A 20,955-nucleotide genomic window follows, 5' to 3' on the forward strand; every position below is an offset into this window, starting at 1 on the left:
CTTTTAGAGAATTCTCTCATTTTCATTCTCCTGTGGAATGGCTAACACTTTACAGTGACCACATTTTCTTCCTTTGTGTCTGTAGTTCATTGGCAGTTTAAAACAACTCGCCTACTTGGACCTGTCGAAGAACAACATTGAAATCATCGAAGAAGGCATTTCGGAATGTGAAAGCCTCCAGGATCTCCTCCTGTCCAGTAACTCCTTGCAGCAGCTGCCCGAGTCTATAGGTTGGTATTAAAGAAGACTTGTCGCTATCAACCAAGTCTTGATCATTAGTGTTTTCTGGTTATTTTTACAAAGCACTATCGATTTAGATACACTATAGAGCAATATACACCTTGATGTCCTGCTCTGTTACAGTCTACACGCATCATGCATGGGGTCTGCTGTAAAACACTTTCCTGCTTGCTGTGTACCGTCAAAGCAAACATACGTCCTCCCTAAATTATACATCTCGGTGCAGGAGGATGCTGGTCCCGGCAGCTACGGATAAGTGGGTGGTGGACCTTCAGCATCCTATTACAGCTGAAGAATGGCGTTTCTTCTGTGGTCACATGGGAACTATAGCACCTAGTAGCAGGCTGCCATTGATTCACTTTAAATTTTTATATTGTGTATATAGTATCTCTTACTTCAACTAAGCTGTGGTCTTGCAGAGAATTCTAGATGCGTGTGATGTCAAGCCCTCTTAGTGGAGACCTCCTCCATTGAGCCTGAGCATGCCCTAAAGTTAAGAAATACTGGTTACATATTTTTGCTAGTGTCTCAACCGTACTTGAAATAGAGGCTCCTCCATACACTATCCTGGCACTCCTGGGGTACACCACAAACCTCCTTCAGTATGTTACGAGACTTGTTGCAATAGCTTGTGAGTTGCCCAAATGCTGGGAAGCTTGTGCTTGGGGTCAGGACTAGTCTGTTAGTGTCAAGGCATGGCTAACAAAACTAATTTACTGTAATTCACAGTTGGAGACCTACCACTCTGCACTCCTAATGACAGGAGTCCTTGGCACCGTCATTTTTGTTTTCTTTGGAGCTTAAGTTTATATAATGTATTAAATGTAGTGCATAGTTTGTTGGTATATTATTGTTTGTTGTATGAAATAAGAAAGCCGGCTGCTAGGAAAACTGCACAGCTGTCATGTAACATAAGCTGACTTTGATCTCTGTGCTGTTCATTTTTTGTTTCTTCTTCCTGCTTAATTTTTTAGGTTTGTACTGGACAAATCCTTAATAAAATAATATTAAAACAATATACACAAGGAGCATCTTCCAAGTGATAAGTCATAGTGAAGAGCTTGGCTGTAACTTCCATACTGTTATGAGGTTCACATGATAGAAAGTATATTTATTGTAGAAGTAAGTGTTGCTGTAGACTGAGCAGTGTAGAAAAGTGTATGCCATATATTCATACATGTTTGGGGATTGTTTGAATTTTATGGAATTTGTCTTTGTGCGTTCATCTTTAATACCTGAGCTACTCCAGTGGTAAACATTGTAAACAAGATTTTGTGATGAATGGCCACCTTTTACATTAGGAGGTCTATAATAGCAGCAAATTGTAAATTGGAGCCAGTTTAAAAATAGGCTCAGATACATTGGCCAAAAATGTCACAGCTTCAGTTTTGATAGCAGTAAAGATAGTTGTACTACAGTTCTAGGAAACGGAAGAGGGCAGCGTGTAGACCGATCTCACTTGTGACAATTTATCCCTATATTCCTGTCTATGGTGATGCGAAGGTGGCATGGTTTGAAGCTCGCCCCTGGGCCTGTGTCATCTTTAAAGGAATAAGAACCTGAAGTGTAATGATCTGTGGCCATGATAGGCAATCGTACCGGAGACATGCTTCCTTGCGGAGTAGATCCATTAACTGAGGCACGACAGGTAAAAGCAATAACAGCATCATGCCAGTGCAACTGGTCTCTTCCTAGTCCCCACCTTCTCTGTTACCTTTCAAACACACTGTTAAATTATATGTGACCTAGCAAGATTCCACACTGGTAAGATCCAGCGGGGAATCTTCCAATAGTCACCACACAAGGTTCATCAAAGAAGTGTACTCTAGTGTCCACCTGTCTGGTACCGGTAGCTGGGAGAGCAAATTGCATACTTGACATAAGCTGTGCAGATTTGCTTAGATGTTCAAAGTGCAATGTTACTGCTGGATTAATTGACTGAAATCTACTGCAAGGAAAGTCTGATGTTTGTGTACAGAATATCTGTTTTATTCTTACCATTTGAATTATCTTCTCTGTGGTTTGCCAACTGTACGGAATTGTGTGCCCCATATGGGTGGCCCTGTAAGAACTCAGTAAGTACAGTCAATAATGGAGTACAAATGCAAACTACAGCATTTCCATAGTGAGGGCATCCCAAAGAAGTTGAAGCATAAAATTCGTCATGACCCCTCTTTTATTATTTTTTATACTGGGTGACCTGTGACTTGAATGTTATATTAATACAGAATATTTTAGGTTGTCAGTCTTGTTTGTGGTCTTGATTGCTTTTGCCATTTTCCTGTTGTCGATTTCTCTTTTTGCACTGCTCCATCATTTGATCCACATGTTTTCCCACCTTGAGAGCCGTGATTAGCAACGCCATATTATACACTTTGTCAGTAAGTCTCCTGAACCCCTCAGTTACTGAAGCCATTATGTTCATCAAACACTACTATGCCTGATCCTCATCAGCTTGCAAGAGGTCATACTGGTGTGCTAATGAAGCGTGGTCACTATTGGAGGCAAAATCCAGACTATTATTGTTGTAAGCATATTTCTGGTGGATGAAAGAATCTTTTTCCAACATGGAACATCCCTTCCTAGCATTATACTCCAAGTCTAGTATGATGAAGAATAAGAAGAAAGCTCAATTGTTGAAAAGAATAAATGGAGTTTCCCAGTCTGAGGCTTCATTGGTCCAGCTCATGGACCCACATTGAGAGTAGAGATGGGTTGAGCTCCAAATAAAAGTCTGTTTAAATACAGAAAGGCAAGGACCAGAGGAGCCACTGTTGCACAGACTGCAAACGCTCACTCTGAATTGTTCCTTTGTGGTAGAGTGCTCAGGACAAAAAATTTAGCAATAGCTTAATAAGTCAATCTGTTCGCTGCTAAGTAGTTGCACAGGTAGAATAATACTGTTTGGGATGGTGGCTGCGTACTGGTTTCCTTTGGAGAAAAAAAGAGTCTTGGTAATGTGCGAACAGATCTACATGAGCCACTTTGAAGTGGAGTCTGTCAAATTCCATGATATGGCACCGAAGGCCAGCGAGTGACAACTGCTAAAGGGAAGGTCTGGTTTGGCGGCAGTAGCCCAGTAGTGGCCCTCCTGGTATATCACTCATCCAGATAAGAGAGAGAGATGAAGTCTGTCCCCAGACACAGGCCCTGGGAGGTCCACAACAGGTGTATGTCTGAAGTGGGACAAGCTAGGACATTGGAAACCACTGCATAAGGGGAGTGGGCCCCCCTCAACTGACAAAAGTCCACCTGTGCACCATTGGGTCCTCTCATCACAAAACTCCTCTTTTGAAGGCCGAGACTTCAACCAGGCTAGAGAAAGAGCAGTCAAGTGATTTAGGTACCTCCGTGAACTCCATGTGGGGGCTGGGCGTTAAGTTGAACGGTTAAAGTGATGACTTCTACTATGGAGACTCTGCAGGTGGCACCCACCATCACAAGTGCCTCGAAGGGATACAAGGCTACTTCCCCGTCATTAGGAACATGTGGTGCTGTGTAGGATCCGAAAGTGCAGCCCTGGCCTTCCAGGGACTTCCTGAGCTTGAGACTCGTGTTCTGTGCTACATCAAATGTTAAGGAGCTGGTCTCTAAAATCAGAGGCCAATCAATGGACCCTCTTCTACACCTAGGTCTACAGTGGTTTCTCGGGTGAAGTGATCTTATAATATTTATGCCAATAAACAAGTATATTAAGTAGTAAGAAATATATGTAAATATGTATATGTTGGAATTTGTAGACTTTGCTCGAGAGTTGTGAAGCTCTCAACCGGGGGAATGGCCCCGGTGAAGATAAACACATAGAGCAAAGTCAAGGGCAGTGTGTCAGCCCATTTGCAGTGCCCCTTAAAGAGGCATGTCTTCATCTTTTTTCAGAAACTATGCTCAGATATTGTACTGTTCTATGTCAAAGATAAAGTGATATGAAATGTCACCTGAAATTGAACTTATATAATTTCTGATGGCTTCTACCCCATCATGTGAGGCCATTAATTACCACTTACATCACCCATCTCTGTTTCGACAGAAGATCTATGCACTCTTGTCTCAATAGGTAGGTCTCTTACAGCATGATAACGTGCTACATATTCTCTCTTAGGTACTGCAAGATGAGGTATTGCTTCTTTTTCACCCGCAGCCCATTAACATTCCAGTTTAGTAATGAGAAGGCCTGTCTCCCATACTTAACTGTTTATTATTAGTATGAGCCAGATTCCACCTGGTGTCCATTAATCATCATTAGAGGACATATATATATATATAGTTTTTTATTTAATCCCACTTGCTCCCTAACTCGTGTAAATCCAGCCACCGGAATCCTTCCATAGCTTCCTCTTGGCATTACCTATGCCTGTTTGAGCTCCTCCGGGTGTTCATAAAACATATCTTATTAAACTGTTTATCTCCCACCGACCTTGTGTGTGATGAAATTATCTACGACTTCTGGTTCAGAGAAGCTGTGCATCTTGTTCCCCTACACCACTTTCAACATCCTTGGGAACCTGAGTTAAACATTGGCTCCGATTTTCCGCAACTCCTCCATGCGTTCACCCAGCCCGATTGCTTTTCTTATGTGGCACCTGAAATATCAGACCTAACTGCAAAGGTAAGCCCCTTAGCCTGTAGTCTTTTTTCTTTCAGTGCTGAACTCAGGATTTTTTCTTTCACAGAGTAGGAAAGGAAGTTACCCAAAATTTAAAGAGGTTTTTCATATCCAGGGTTCAATTTAATTGGGTCTCCATGCACCCTTTGGATTTTGCTCATGAGATCAACTGAGTAAGCAATCTGGGGAAATGCATCCTTTAACAGGTTCACAACAAAAAGATTTGCATCATCATCCCCCTCAGCACCTTCCGTCACATTCAAGATTCTGAGATTATTCCATCTTGAATTGTTTTCCAAACTTTCTAGCTTATCCGCAAGCTCTTTACCTCTCTGCTCTAACCTGGAAACATCTTGAGTATTCGTATTAACCTCAGTACCAGGCTCCAATACCCTGCTCTCAAATGCCTCAGTACATTGAGCTAGACCAATTATTTTCTCCTCCAAACTCGAACAAGTTTTCTGGATCTCCTTCTGGTTTGCCTCGTACATAGAGAACTGACCCTTGATCTCCCGTGAGTGATTCGTAATCATTTCCTGTACTTTCTGCCATCCATCGGGACTACTATTGCCAGTTGTTATGTTCTGTATTGCCCCTGCCTCTCGGCCTGCCTCTTCCTGTACTCTCCCCACTGGATCCAATGATCTCACCTACTCTGGGATGACACAGATCTCAGCAGGGAGAGCGACGGGTGGGAACATGGCGGCCAGCTAGATTAGCCGATAGGGAGCTCCTTACTCTGGGGGTTAGGGAGATCTAGAGTGTGTGCCCCCCTTTTCTCCACACCCACTTACCTGGATTATTTATGGCCCTGATAGGCACCCCGGATGCAGTTTGTTGAGCTGCATTGGTTTAAAGCTGCAGAGAAGCTCAGAAGGAGGCGAGTCGCGCAGTGCATCTCATTCAGATGCGGAACGGGCAGAGTCAGAACTAGCTCGCCGTTGAGCTGCTCAAAAAGAACACGTAGGTCCCATGTTCTGCGCTGGTGCGAAAAGATCAGAGAGCACCCAGGTACACTCCAGCGAGAAAAGTTTGGAAAATCTAGAGAATTCCTGGAATATGGTGCGTGAATGGAAAATAATGGAGAGGTCAGTGGCGTTCAAATGGAAGCAGGCATTGTTGTCTCGGATCACGGAGAGGGTAAGAACGTTACTGAGGGGTCTCGGCTTCACCTAAACAAGCTCAAAAGCTTCTGGGGACTGAAAAATAAGATATGGGAGAGTGTGACTGTAGAGAGAAGGAATACGTTGAGATCCACAAACTCCCTAGCTGCAGTCTCTGAAGCAATCCCTGTGTCCTGTGTGGGGAAGAGAGAAGCAACTGTTCAAACCAGGGGCAATTGTGAGAAACTCCAAAAGACCCCCAGGGAAAATAACGAAGGAAGCGTTTACCATAGTTGAGTGCTCGGGTAACTTGAGCACTAGGAGTGCCAAAATTATGCCTTCTCTGAGGTCCGTTGTTTAAGGTGAGGCTGGACTCAGGAATGCGTACCGGGGCTTCAATGCAGAGAGAGCGGGATAGAGACCCGCAGAGATACAGGGGCGCGGCGTCTCGTTGTATGGAGGGGCCGATCGCAGTAGCAGAAAGTTTGGGACTAGACCCGGCGCCCCTAGACATGCCCCCAGTAAATTGGCTTGGTCCCTTTATGATGGGGTAAGTTTTGGTTTTGATGGTGGGGATGTAAGTTATTGTTTGCGTTTCTCTAGTATCATGAAATACTACCTTAATATTAACATTTTTAATTACACAAATATTAGTGCAGTGTGACCTCTTTGTGTATGCGTTGTAATGTAGAGATGAGATGGCCTCATATTTGTAGTTCTCGGTATTATGAGGTCATGAGCATTGCATTTGGTGTGCGGGTTAGTCTGCATGGCAGGTGTTTGAGCTGTGGGTTGCTGGCTATGGCAGGTGTTTGAGCTGTGGGTTGCTGGCCATGGCAGGTGTTTGAGCTGTGGGTTGCTGGCTATGGCAGGTGTTTGAGCTGTGGGTTGCTGGCTATGGCAGGTGTTTGAGCTGTGGGTTGCTGGCTATGGCAGGTGTTTGAGCTGTGGGTTGCTGGCTATGGCAGGTGTTTGAGCTGTGGGTTGCTGGCTATGGCAGGTGTTTGAGCTGTGGGTTGCTGGCTATGGCAGGTGTTTGAGCTGTGGGTTGCTGGCTATGGCAGGTGTTTGAGCTGTGGGTTGCTGGCCATGGCAGGTGTTTGAGCTGTGGGTTGCTGGCTATGGCAGGTGTTTGAGCTGTGGGTTGCTGGCTATGGCAGGTGTTTGAGCTGTGGGTTGCTGGCTATGGCAGGTGTTTGAGCTGTGGGTTGCTGGCCATGGCAGGTGTTTGAGCTGTGGGTTGCTGGCCATGGCAGGTGTTTGAGCTGTGGGTTGCTGGCCATGGCAGGTGTTTGAGCTGTGGGTTGCTGGCTATGGCAGGTGTTTGAGCTGTGGGTTGCTGGCTATGGCAGGTGTTTGAGCTGTGGGTTGCTGGCTATGGCAGGTGTTTGAGCTGTGGGTTGCTGGCTATGGCAGGTGTTTGAGCTGTGGGTTGCTGGCTATGGCAGGTGTTTGAGCTGTGGGTTGCTGGCTATGGCAGGTGTTTGAGCTGTGGGTTGCTGGCTATGGCAGGTGTTTGAGCTGTGGGTTGCTGGCTATGGCAGGTGTTTGAGCTGTGGGTTACTGGCTATGCTGCTTATTGCCACTGTTCAGGGTGGGGAGGGGCATGGCTCACAAGAGGCAAAGCCTTTAGTTGGCCATGATGCCCGCCCCTCCTTCGATTATGTTGTAATGGTAATATATATTACACCCTGAATTTTTGCTTTATGCTATAGCATTTTCTCGTGAAAAAGACATGTAGATAAAGCCAGGCGTTAAACTATTGCATTGAAGAGTTGTTTTCTTGTGTAAAGCCATTTTAACATGTATATGTTCAGTATGTCTAAAGAATGCTTTTGTGAAGAACCTTGAAGACAAATCTCTGTTTATCAGCGGTCTCAAAACCTTAACCCTGCACTACCTCACCTGAGGCGACAGTTAATTATCATCACATACAAAGAGAAGCCGCATCTCAAGTTCTTAATCGCGCTTTTTCTGACTTGACATTTCTTTTTAGGAACCAGTGCAGACTGGGGCTCTGCAGCCGACTGCCCTGATGGATTCATGCTGACCAAACGGCAGTTTGTTGTGCAAAATTAATTTGTTGTGCCATGGAAGGTCTTTCCCATTCTTTATCTGATCTGTGTGTGCGCTCATTGGTAACAGGGGCTCAGCCATCCAATTTGTCTGCTGTGTCCTCGGGTTGTGCATGATGTGTTTGGCATCCCTCAGCTTGACAGATGTTGCCTCTCTGCAGTCCCGCATGTGTTTTTGATCGTGCTGTGAGCTGATTGATTCCTTAGAGGCCGAAATGTCTACATCCTATCGTTGCAAAGCAATAATTCAGCAAAGTATCGTCATTAGGCCTCAGGTTTGGAGACGTGTGACTTATGGCCTCCTCTGATGAGATCATGAGGGTAAATGCAATATGTTCACTTGGTTTTAATTTAAAAGAGCTGATTCACAAGTAAAGTCTCTCTCTCTAAAAGATATTGTGCATTTCATAACAGGTTCACTGAAGAAACTCACCACGCTGAAAATAGATGAAAACCAGCTGATCTTTCTGCCAGACTCTATAGGAGGGTAGGTGATCATTAAATATATGCATGTGTTTATTGATAGTGTTTGTATGAAGACACTGCTTATGTTTCATTCTGGGATAAATCGATGACTTGTGGTGTTTTTGCCATTTTATTAAGTGAAAGATGAGTGCTAAATTATTCTATTTCCTTTTTCCTCAATAATGTTGGGGTCTGGACAGAGGCCTTACCTGAACTCCAAGAGGTTTAATGTTGTACTAAAAACTGTCACCCAACATGCATGGTGGTTAATCCATGAAGCCTCGGTGTCCGCTCTTACAATTGGAAATGTTTGAGCTTCTTCGATAGTGCAGAATACAAAGCAGAAATAACTATCTATCTCTTCATTGAAAGGCCAGGCCTTTCCTTGCACATTGGTGCTTACAAACGCACCTTCTCAGAAACCATTCCACACCCTTTTTTAAAGAGCGCCAAGAAAGCTTGTGCTACTTGCAGTTTTTGATGTCAACAACTCTCCTCACCCTGTCAGGCTCTGCTTCAATTAAACCGCCCCCCCCTGCTTGAGTGATCCTCTCACTGCGCAGACTTCTCTTTGTTGGTGTAGTTTGTGCCTTCTCTTCCCAGCTGGTGGAATCCACAGGCCCTACTGACTAATTGTCATTTATCAGGACCTAAGACCTACAAGTCAGTGGACCTCACCTGCTGTAGAGGTTTTGGTGGCACGGGTTTCTGCCCTCTGACAGAATTGCGCCTCTGGACTTTAAGATCTAGTTTTGCACATACTTCCAGTTCATTGCTGCTTTGCTGAATATACTTGTGGCCAGACATTCCCTTTCCTCGCCAGCTGTCCTACCTCGCCACTTTGTGGCTTGTCATTCACAGCCTGACATTACTAGCATAATAGGAATGGTCCAGGCTCACTCTGAAGTGAGCACTCGGACAACAATTGTTCTCCTCTGTAATGATTCTGTTGCCTCCTTCCTCAGGCTGGAGCCTCTAAGATCACGTGGCTTCAGTAACCTCCACAATCCGCTTATCTGGGGCGTGGCCCGTGCGCTCGCCTGCATGAGAGTCTCTTTAGCTTGGCTTCCTTCCAGCCTCTGGAGCTCCTTGACTCTTCCCAAGAGCTCATGCTGCCTTCCACCTCTTATTCTGTATCCACTCACTCACCCTGTAGAGGACAGAATGGTGGTTGCCCATATACCACTACATATAGGAGAGACCCCTCATTTAGGATCATAGTGTACCAAGCTCAATCTTGCATCTTGATACTTCAGGTGTTCAACTTTGGGGAAAAACAGACGTGTTGCATGTTTCCTTTGTTACCCTTGTCGACTGGAGCTTTCCATTCATCGTTCATTTCTCAGGCTTCCACGCCATCGTTTTGCCGCTGTTTTCTAACTTTGCTTATACTCCAGTCCAATTACTCTTTTACACTGGCGTTATTTTCTCTTGTCCCCCTACTTTTAGAATATTTTGCAGATTTTATTTCTTTGCCCTGTGTTATGTGAGTTATATTGCCTACTCTTTTTTTTGTTTACGATGCGCCTACCTAAGAAAAATAGCTGCTAGTAGCAGTGACAACATTTGTGTAGTTTCTGCCGGGTGCCAGTGGCCCTGGATAGTTAAAGGCATTTCGACCTTTTTATACTGCCATCAAATTGAAAGATGGAGGTGGCTAATGCTGAATCTTGCTGATTTTGTGTTGCCTCTGTTTGTACATTCTACTGAAGAAGAAGATTAGAAAGTAGACGTACAGAGAAACAAAACAAGCCTTGGCAAAGCCTGCAGGTGCTTGTTTTAAAAGGCCGAGCTTTTGGCTTTTCCAGTGATTGTTTACCCTCCCATACGCACTTGCGTGCTTCACACATGTGTCTCGTGACACGAGTTTTAATGTGTACATGTGCACTTCTACTTATCTTTCCAAGATGCTGGATGCTCATCTTGAAGCTCTAAATTAACAAGCATTTACAATTCAGTAGGTCTCGCATTACTGAAAGTTTGAGCTATCTGCGTTGCTAATAATAATACAACACCAGTAGCTCAAACTTTCAAAACGTGAGAGCTATTGCATTCAAATGTTTTATTCTATTTATTTATTTTTTAAGCACCCGCGCTTTATTGTGTAAAAAGTAAATAGAAAAAAAAATGCAATTCAATAGCTCTCGCATTATTGAAAGTTTGAGCTATTGGTGTTGCATTATTATCACCTGCGTCACAACTTACAACGCAGCTTCAAACGCGGTGAGCAAATCCATAAAGAAAAATTGGCATATACTGACAAGTAATAAACATGACTGGGAGAAGCCATTATTCTCTTATAAGAGAGCAAGAAGTATTAAGGACTCCCTTGTACATACCCGTCCGAAAGTTCAAGAAAGAAACCAAGATCAGTCCATTACCAGTACATGGGGCCTTTCGCCCATTGTGGGCCACTACCCCTGTGGGTCATGTAGTGTTTGCCATTTGACTTCCCCATCTAAATACCTACTACTGGAACAAGGCAAACAATGGACACAGAGAATGCACACCAATTGCAACTCCACCGATGTGGTCTACATGATCACTTGCCCTTGTGGACTGAGGTACGTCGGAATGACGAGCAGAAAGATAAAACAGCGAATTTGCGAACATCGCAGCACCATCCGATGTCGCAAACTGAGCACTAAATTGGCTGAACATTACCTACAGTTGAACCATACCACGAATGACATGAGATGGACGGTAATCGAGAAACTCAAGCCTGGAGCAAACAACCAACAACTGCTATTTGAAAAAGAACAACGCTGGGTTTACCGTTTATCTACTCATCTCCAAGGACTGAATGATAATATTCCATGGGGTTCCATATTGAAAAACTGATTCCATTATACACGACATCAACTCCTTAGTAGCCTCCGTGTAGTTCTTTTATGCACACACTGCATTCTGTGTGTTGTGACAGCATAGATGACCAACTCCTCCGGTTATGCTGCCCTCAGTTTGTACGCACGATGCGATACCAACTCGGGTATACTAACATCTAGAGAAGAGTGTTTATCTGCATCATACATATATGCACATAACAATTCACAAACCGGGGTTCAGACATCGATATTATATGCTTCGATTGGTAGCATATGACAGATCAAACACACCTACCCAAAAGAACCTCCTTCTCTTGGCGAAAGCCAATAAGATTCCAACTCTCACACTCGTCATTACCCGCCCCTCCTTCTACACTAATCACGAGGACTCAACCAATGGCAGGGATTTTCCGCATTCGGATTCACCCACCTTATTGGACCACACGTACTTAGAAACCATCACGTGATTAGAACCAGGAAGTATTTACTTCCGTGTTCACCGCACCATTACCAAGATCCGGGCCGAGGAGGACAGATCGAGGTTGATCGCGGGAGTGTGCGAGCATGGAAGTAAGTTGACGAATCGCTAAGACACCGCAGCAGGTTCCCTCCTAAATCCCATTCCAAAAGCAGATGATAACAGCTACGATCTGCTTTTTTTATCTCGCCAGATACTATAGCTCACTACCCCCCTCCCGGACCCATGATGTTAGTAACAACAACAGCATAAGTAAGAGGGCTATTTGGTTTTTTCATGCAGCTATTTTTAATGTGAGACATGCTTTGGAGCAACGGCGCCTGGCAAACACCACAGACGCTTGTTTTTAGCATGCCACTTCACGAGTTCGCTATATGTTTGACATACACTCCGGCCAACTAGCCACTACGATTGCACCTTGTCAATAGTGCAGACATCACTAAGTAATCGTAATTAGACACAAATAGTGCTTTCTAATCTTATAAATATCAGTCCACACTTTCACTAGTAAAAGATACAACGAATAATCACTCGTACTGCGGTCTTGCTGGCTAATATTGCTACCAATAGACCCTTTCTCGTTGTACAGCACGGCTCCACAAAATGTTTGTTCACTCAAGCACGTTTGTAACTGCAATCAAACAATGTTTTGTCTTTGTATGTTTCTTTATATGTGGTTCGTCTGTCCCATTTCTTTTTCAGACATTCTGAGCCCCGGATAATAGGAGGCTCCTGGGTAAAACCGTGAGTTTTACCTTTTGATCTCCACAGGTCAGGGTGCGCCTTAGAGTGTGCATACCGCCGTGGAGACTACCTTGGTCCTGATGAAAGCTTAGCCGAATAGGCACCATAAGCAGAAACATGTCGACCTAAAAATTGGTCAAGCCCTGGTCAACATCACTGGCCAGAACTTGCCCAATTCACGTTTTTATTGGTTTTTGATTTGCCAAGAATAAACTTGTCATTGGTTAAAATCATTCACCTTTTAATCTCACTTCCCTTCACAACCAGAAACCCGCTCCGCTGTAACACAGGCGTCGCAGCACACCAGAGAGGCATTCGGCCTCTCTGGTGGGAACCCGATGATGAAGCATGTCACCAACTAGGTTGGTGAGTGAGGGTTCTTTTAACAAATATTTTTGGTTTTTGCCCGTGCCTCTCTTTTTTGCTCCCTATCCCTTTGTCACTCTTTTGTTGTTTAATTGATTTAATCTGGGGGAACAAGAGTGATAGTCCCTCACCCTCTCGTTGTTTTTGAGATATTTTGCAGCGCACAGCTGCGAGGGTTAACTCCCTTGCCTTACTTTAGCGACTCTACTTATAGCAGCATGGATAACCTTGGCCTCTCTTACTCGAATGAAGAGGTGGATGCCCTTTTGGCAGACCCCTCACTTTTTTCTGACCCCTCGATCGCCCAAACAATCTCGCAAACCACAGAATGGGATAAATTGAGCGAACAAAAAAGAGGGCGAATACGCACCATTCTCCATGGCACAATTCTCACTGAGTACTTAAGAAACAACATAGCACCCAAAGGTCTGTTAGTTACAAACGCCCCTCGCATTTTTCTGGATGATGCACAATTCAGAAAAGAATGGGCACAGATCGCCTGGCACTGTACCAGGGATTGGTTAGTGCTTATAATAAAAACAGCACTAAGGCTCTCGGAGGCTATTATGGTAGAGATCCAACTTACGGAAACCCACTTCAGAACTACTTTAACTGGCTACAAAAAACGATTGGACGAATTGAACAAAGAGATTAATGAATACAAGGACTCTCTCACGCAGTCTAAAGCACAAAAATTCCAGAAGGATTTAACAAGATGGTCCTATACAAAGGCTTATCCATACACTAGCCCAGACTACACCCCACCTTCAAGAAATGACTACAATACGGACAGTTCCTTTGATGGTTCGACAGCTAGTGATTCCAGTGGTGATAGCTATAAAGCACGCCAACGGGGAAGAGGAAGGAATAGGCGACAATATAACAACCAGACCTGGCATCCCTTCCAGCAATCATCTTTCCAACCCCCACCATTTCACCCTATGATGGGTTGGAACCCTGGCTTCCTACCACATCCCCAATACCAACAGAATCAGTACCGCCCCCCTTTTTTAGAGAGGGGCAGAAGAGGCCGCGGACGGAGAAGAGGACAAACCCAAGTCCAATGGCAACAGGACGAATCAGTGGGGGACAACACACGGAGCAAGGCACCACGAGCAGGCCCCAGCAACCAAAGAGTTTGATCACAAATCTCTCCTCAGTGGTACTGACACCAGATGAGACATCAGTCTTGGAAAAGGGACTAGGTTTTGTACCTACAGCCCGCTTCGATAAATTCAAACTGAAATGTGAACTCTCGAGTTTCTTCAGGAAACTGAAACTGAAGAGTTTCTTTGAAAAACAGCCTCTGGATAATACCCAGCCGCTACAAAGTGATACAGGGTTGAAGGTAAAATCCACCTTCACCCCGCCTCCTTATGCTATTCCACCGGAGATTACAGCTTTTGAACAGGCGGTATCCAACGATATTGATGCCTTTATAGAACCGAATCGCTTTAAGAACATGAAAACTGGCGAATTCCAAGCTTTACATTCTTTACAAGCCAATCCAAACATCGTGATAAAATCGGCTGATAAAGGAGGCGGAGTAGTAATACAAGACACTACTGCCTATGACTCGGAGTGCAGACGCCTCCTTAATGACCCTATTAGCTATACTCCTCTTGCTACTGATCCAACCGATGAACTCCGTAGTACAATTCACCAACTGGTAGAAAACGCGGAAACCCAGGGTTTTATCACCAAACAAGAAGCAACTTACCTCACTACCAGTGAGGGAATCATCCCTTACTTTTACACTCTCCCTAAAACCCACAAGAACAGGATACCTCCTCCCGGACGTCCCATAGTATCTGGGATTGGCTCTCTTTTGGAACCTTTGTCACGTTATTGTGACTTCTTCCTGAAACCATTGATACAGGCTACTAGCACCTACCTAAAAGACACGAAAAGTCTACTGGCTCTCCTCCAAGAAATCACTCTTCCGGATGGAGTTATTTTTCTGGTGACTATGGACATTGAAAGCCTATACACCTGTATTCCCCAGGATGACACCATCAATGTAATCAGAAGTACCCTTGATTCCAGCACGTGGAATCATACAACTCCGCGCGATTTTGTGATCGCATGTGCCACACTTGCATTAAAAAGAAATTTCTTCGAATACAAGGGTAATCTGTTTTTACAATCATCCGGCACATCGATGGGCAGTACCTTTGCGCCTTCGGTAGCAGGACTGTATGTATTTGATTTTGAGAGCAAATTCATCCTAACGCCACAAAACCCTTTTTCGTCCAATATTTTCTTTTGGAAAAGATATATTGATGACGTCTTGATCATCTGGCAGGGATCTGAGGATTCCCTCCTTGATTTCTACAACTGGGTGAACGAATGCGATCCTCACCTAAATTTCACACATTCTCACAATAAAGAGGAAATGATCTTCTTGGATGTGGTAATTAACAGGGTGGGCGATATCCTTCAAACTAAAACCCACCACAAACCAACTGCAAAAAACAACTTACTGCATTTTACCAGCTACCACCCTCGTCCATTGAGGGAAAACCTGCCGTTTGGTCAATACCTACGGCTCCGTCGTAATTGCAGCGAGGTCTCAATGTACAAAAAGCAAGCCAATGATCTTACTGCCAAATTGAAAGATCGTGGATACCCTACCAAAATACTGGCAAAAAGTAACAAACGAGCTCGCAACCAGAACAGAGAAGCTCTACTGGAAGTTTACGAGAAAGGTGATCAGGACACTACACCTCTCACCTGCGTCACAACTTACAACGCAGCTTCAAACGCGGTGAGCAAATCCATAAAGAAAAATTGGCATATACTGACAAGTAATAAACATGACTGGGAGAAGCCATTATTCTCTTATAAGAGAGCAAGAAGTATTAAGGACTCCCTTGTACATACCCGTCCGAAAGTTCAAGAAAGAAACCAAGATCAGTCCATTACCAGTACATGGGGCCTTTCGCCCATTGTGGGCCACTACCCCTGTGGGTCATGTAGTGTTTGCCATTTGACTTCCCCATCTAAATACCTACTACTGGAACAAGGCAAACAATGGACACAGAGAATGCACACCAATTGCAACTCCACCGATGTGGTCTACATGATCACTTGCCCTTGTGGACTGAGGTACGTCGGAATGACGAGCAGAAAGATAAAACAGCGAATTTGCGAACATCGCAGCACCATCCGATGTCGCAAACTGAGCACTAAATTGGCTGAACATTACCTACAGTTGAACCATACCACGAATGACATGAGATGGACGGTAATCGAGAAACTCAAGCCTGGAGCAAACAACCAACAACTGCTATTTGAAAAAGAACAACGCTGGGTTTACCGTTTATCTACTCATCTCCAAGGACTGAATGATAATATTCCATGGGGTTCCATATTGAAAAACTGATTCCATTATACACGACATCAACTCCTTAGTAGCCTCCGTGTAGTTCTTTTATGCACACACTGCATTCTGTGTGTTGTGACAGCATAGATGACCAACTCCTCCGGTTATGCTGCCCTCAGTTTGTACGCACGATGCGATACCAACTCGGGTATACTAACATCTAGAGAAGAGTGTTTATCTGCATCATACATATATGCACATAACAATTCACAAACCGGGGTTCAGACATCGATATTATATGCTTCGATTGGTAGCATATGACAGATCAAACACACCTACCCAAAAGAACCTCCTTCTCTTGGCGAAAGCCAATAAGATTCCAACTCTCACACTCGTCATTACCCGCCCCTCCTTCTACACTAATCACGAGGACTCAACCAATGGCAGGGATTTTCCGCATTCGGATTCACCCACCTTATTGGACCACACGTACTTAGAAACCATCACGTGATTAGAACCAGGAAGTATTTACTTCCGTGTTCACCGCACCATTACCAAGATCCGGGCCGAGGAGGACAGATCGAGGTTGATCGCGGGAGTGTGCGAGCATGGAAGTAAGTTGACGAATCGCTAAGACACCGCAGCAGGTTCCCTCCTAAATCCCATTCCAAAAGCAGATGATAACAGCTACGATCTGCTTTTTTTATCTCGCCAGATACTATAGCTCACTACCCCCCTCCCGGACCCATGATGTTAGTAACAACAACAGCATAAGTAAGAGGGCTATTTGGTTTTTTCATGCAGCTATTTTTAATGTGAGACATGCTTTGGAGCAACGGCGCCTGGCAAACACCACAGACGCTTGTTTTTAGCATGCCACTTCACGAGTTCGCTATATGTTTGACATACACTCCGGCCAACTAGCCACTACGATTGCACCTTGTCAATAGTGCAGACATCACTAAGTAATCGTAATTAGACACAAATAGTGCTTTCTAATCTTATAAATATCAGTCCACACTTTCACTAGTAAAAGATACAACGAATAATCACTCGTACTGCGGTCTTGCTGGCTAATATTGCTACCAATAGACCCTTTCTCGTTGTACAGCACGGCTCCACAAAATGTTTGTTCACTCAAGCACGTTTGTAACTGCAATCAAACAATGTTTTGTCTTTGTATGTTTCTTTATATGTGGTTCGTCTGTCCCATTTCTTTTTCAGACATTCTGAGCCCCGGATAATAGGAGGCTCCTGGGTAAAACCGTGAGTTTTACCTTTTGATCTCCACAGGTCAGGGTGCGCCTTAGAGTGTGCATACCGCCGTGGAGACTACCTTGGTCCTGATGAAAGCTTAGCCGAATAGGCACCATAAGCAGAAACATGTCGACCTAAAAATTGGTCAAGCCCTGGTCAACATCACTGGCCAGAACTTGCCCAATTCACGTTTTTATTGGTTTTTGATTTGCCAAGAATAAACTTGTCATTGGTTAAAATCATTCACCTTTTAATCTCACTTCCCTTCACAACCAGAAACCCGCTCCGCTGTAACACAGGCGTCGCAGCACACCAGAGAGGCATTCGGCCTCTCTGGTGGGAACCCGATGATGAAGCATGTCACCAACTAGGTTGGTGAGTGAGGGTTCTTTTAACAAATATTTTTGGTTTTTGCCCGTGCCTCTCTTTTTTGCTCCCTATCCCTTTGTCACTCTTTTGTTGTTTAATTGATTTAATCTGGGGGAACAAGAGTGATAGTCCCTCACCCTCTCGTTGTTTTTGAGTTGCATTATTATTACCAACGCCAATAGATCAAACTTTCAGTAATGAGAGACCTATTACATTGTAAATGCTTGTTAAGGAGAGTGATCGAGGCAGTCTCCTGTCCCTTAGGAATTGCTGACTAATAATGAAAGGGTATGACCAGTGTTATAGGAAGACAGCGGTCATTTAATGCTTTGGAGAAACAGGCTGCTCTTAGTCTGACCTTCGAGCCTTGCCCACGCAAATGACGCTACACACTGCAATCTGTCACAGTCAAAAACTACGCACAAACTTACAAAGGTATCTGTGTTCCAAAGTGAATCTGGCGAGCTGCATCTAAAGAATTGAGGGCGGCAGCGATGAAAGTAAAAGCGGCATGGGGAGCTTTAAAAAAAAAAAAAGCATTACTTTGTTATGGTGAATACGGCAAGCCGCGTCTACAGAAAGGGGTGCGGCCGCCATTAAAGTGAAAGCACAGCATGGTGTGCTTTAAAAAAAAAAAAATAATAATAATCTATTTAGTTAAGGTGAATAGGGCCGCACAGGTTAAAAAAGAGGTTGCAGGAGAGCATGTCCTGCCTGCAATGGCAGGCAGGAGAAAGTCATTTACGAAAATAGTGCTCCGAGGCTGTAATTAAAACGTACTGAGTAACACGTATAACAGCAGGGTGTACTCATGGGAGGTTACAAGAAGAGAAAAGGCGGTACTAAGCCTATTGACCAATGAAAAGCCACCATTTCCTAATGACAGTGACAGGAGACAATTAAAAAGATGGGCGGAAAGAGGGCAAAGCTTCATGCCCATATAGTGAATACAGCATGTCTCAAAGAGATAGCGCACGCACTGCCTAGGCAAGACCTAAAAAGACTTGAACATGCAAAAAAGTGCATTTGGAAACCGGAGCGGTCCCTTGCAGCAGCCTGATGCTCCCAAAAAAATAAATACACAAATGTAAATTTTTTTTAAAACAGATGTAACTGGGAGGGGTGCAAATGGGAGGAAAAGTAGAGTGGGCGGGCTTGAGAGGGCAAAGGGGAGCACAAGGGATGAGCATGCATCCATTGGAGTGCTGGAAATATAACAAAAAACGTGTTCCCTGCTTGCTAGCAGTAGAAGGAAACAAATCAACCAATCAGAAAACTGAGAGTCCAAAATGCTACTGGGCGGGACAAGCAGAAGAATAGGGTTGAAATCTTGCCAATTTGCATGAAACTTCATGATCTGAAAATTGAGAAGCAGATTCTCCTTGTCCCTGTCCGCTGCAGTTTTAGCGAGCTTCTGCTCCCTTCGTGTGAAGTACTAATGCTGATGCTCCCCTTTTAAAGTAACATGTGCTGCTGTTCCAGGTAGACTGAGCCAGATAATAACAGCTGCCTTATGTTAACTTTCAGCTGTTGAAGATGTTTATACCTAACAAGCATTACATTTGATAAAATACAGTGACTGGATGTTTGTGAGATTTAGTATTGCAGGCCGCTTGCCGGCCACACAGTCTTTGTATGACAACCTCTCCGTGTATTTCCACAAGAAGGTGGAGGGTATTTACTCCCACTTTGGTAGGCAGAAGAAGGTTGGCATTTCGGACTATGACCCTCGTGGTCAGTCCGTGAGGGATGGCCTGGCATTGAATCCCTCTGAGCCTGTTGCTTTGGGTAATTCCAAATCAGATTTTTGTAATGCGGGCTCTGGGTCACCTTTGGATCCCTGTCCCCACCGTAAACTGGTGGTTTCAAGTGTTAATGCAGTAATTGATAAGCTGTTCAATCAATCATTGGAATCAGGCTCTGTTCTTCGTGATTGGAAAAAAGCGCTGGTCCTGCCTCTCTTGGAGAAGCCGAGGATATGTTTTAGATCTTATGTGCAGGCTCTGAGGGCCGAGGCTCGGTGAAGTGCAGGTGACAGTAAGTGGAAGGCTTCTGAATTGTAAATGATGCAGTTTTCTGAAGATTGGGGTCTCAAGGCGAAAATCTTCCTTACTGCTTGTATCCTTGGTGCCTTCGAAGGTGACCTTGCATTAGCCCAGTGCACCAGGGGGGAGCAGTGGCATCATTTATGTCACTACCACTCTCTTTACTATTTAAGATTGACTGGCAGTGCTTCACTCCCGCAAAAATACAGAAAAAGGTACCAGTATGACGCGTGAATATGACTGAAAAAGAAAAACCATAAAAGAAAGTAGCCTCATGTAAGCCGTCATAGATGAGATGCAAAATTGCTTTCTATAAGTTATTCAAATACCAGATATGTTCTAAAAACGAAAGCCCGTTTAGAGGCAAGCCTGCCTGCACCCATCCGTGTACAGCGCCAGCCAGGCTGCCGGTTTTACCCCAGGTATGAGGGACTTTATTTGCGCCAACATGGAGCCATGGCTCTTCTACTCAAGATAGCTACTACTCCACACTGATAAGCAGTGTGGGCAGGAAAATGATGGTCCTCAACTGCCTACTACAGGCTGTGCAGAGCCAAGGTACTTTCTGAATGGCCATAATGAAAATCTCACATACCCATGCTGCCATAGTGAAAATCCCACTAACCTACGTTGCGGTCTACTTAATGCTAGATCGCTAGTAAAACATATGGAGGAGATTTCCCTACTTCGGGAATGAAAGGACTGGGATGCAGTGTTCACAACAGTAACCTGGATGACCCCTGAATCAGCGGTAGACTTGGCTAGATCTTGCCCTCCTGGGTAAAAAGGCTTCCATAAACCACGCACTAACAAGAAGGGGGGACGAGTAGCAATCATTTACAATGAAAGGTGGAAACTCTCTGGATTTGAACTCAATGAATTAGACGACCCTGAAATCTTGATTTTTCCTCTAAAAACTGAGAAAATTAATGTCTTTTCGGACAGCCTATGCTACAGACCACCAGGACTTCCAGATACTCATCTTGAACCCATGATAGAAGCCATCTCCGAAATAGCGATTGCTTGTGCAAACTTTTTCATTTTGTGGGGCTTCAATCTC

General features: G+C 44.3%; 1 protein-coding gene across 2 annotated transcripts in view; it reads left to right on the forward strand.

The window, feature by feature from the left end:
* The window catches only part of ERBIN (erbb2 interacting protein), a 710,320-nt gene that overhangs the window by 530,111 nt on the left and 159,254 nt on the right, over window positions 1-20,955 (forward strand). For both annotated transcript variants that reach the window (XM_085631853.1, XM_085631862.1), the window contains exons 11-12: window positions 86-230; window positions 8,436-8,508. In XM_085631853.1, coding sequence (XP_085487979.1) covers window positions 86-230; window positions 8,436-8,508 — 218 coding nt within the window. The remainder of the gene's footprint in view (window positions 1-85; window positions 231-8,435; window positions 8,509-20,955) is intronic.

Source organism: Triturus cristatus, chromosome 2_1 (assembly GCF_964204655.1).
Source record: "Triturus cristatus chromosome 2_1, aTriCri1.1, whole genome shotgun sequence".
In the NCBI taxonomy this organism is placed as follows: domain Eukaryota; kingdom Metazoa; phylum Chordata; class Amphibia; order Caudata; family Salamandridae; genus Triturus; species Triturus cristatus.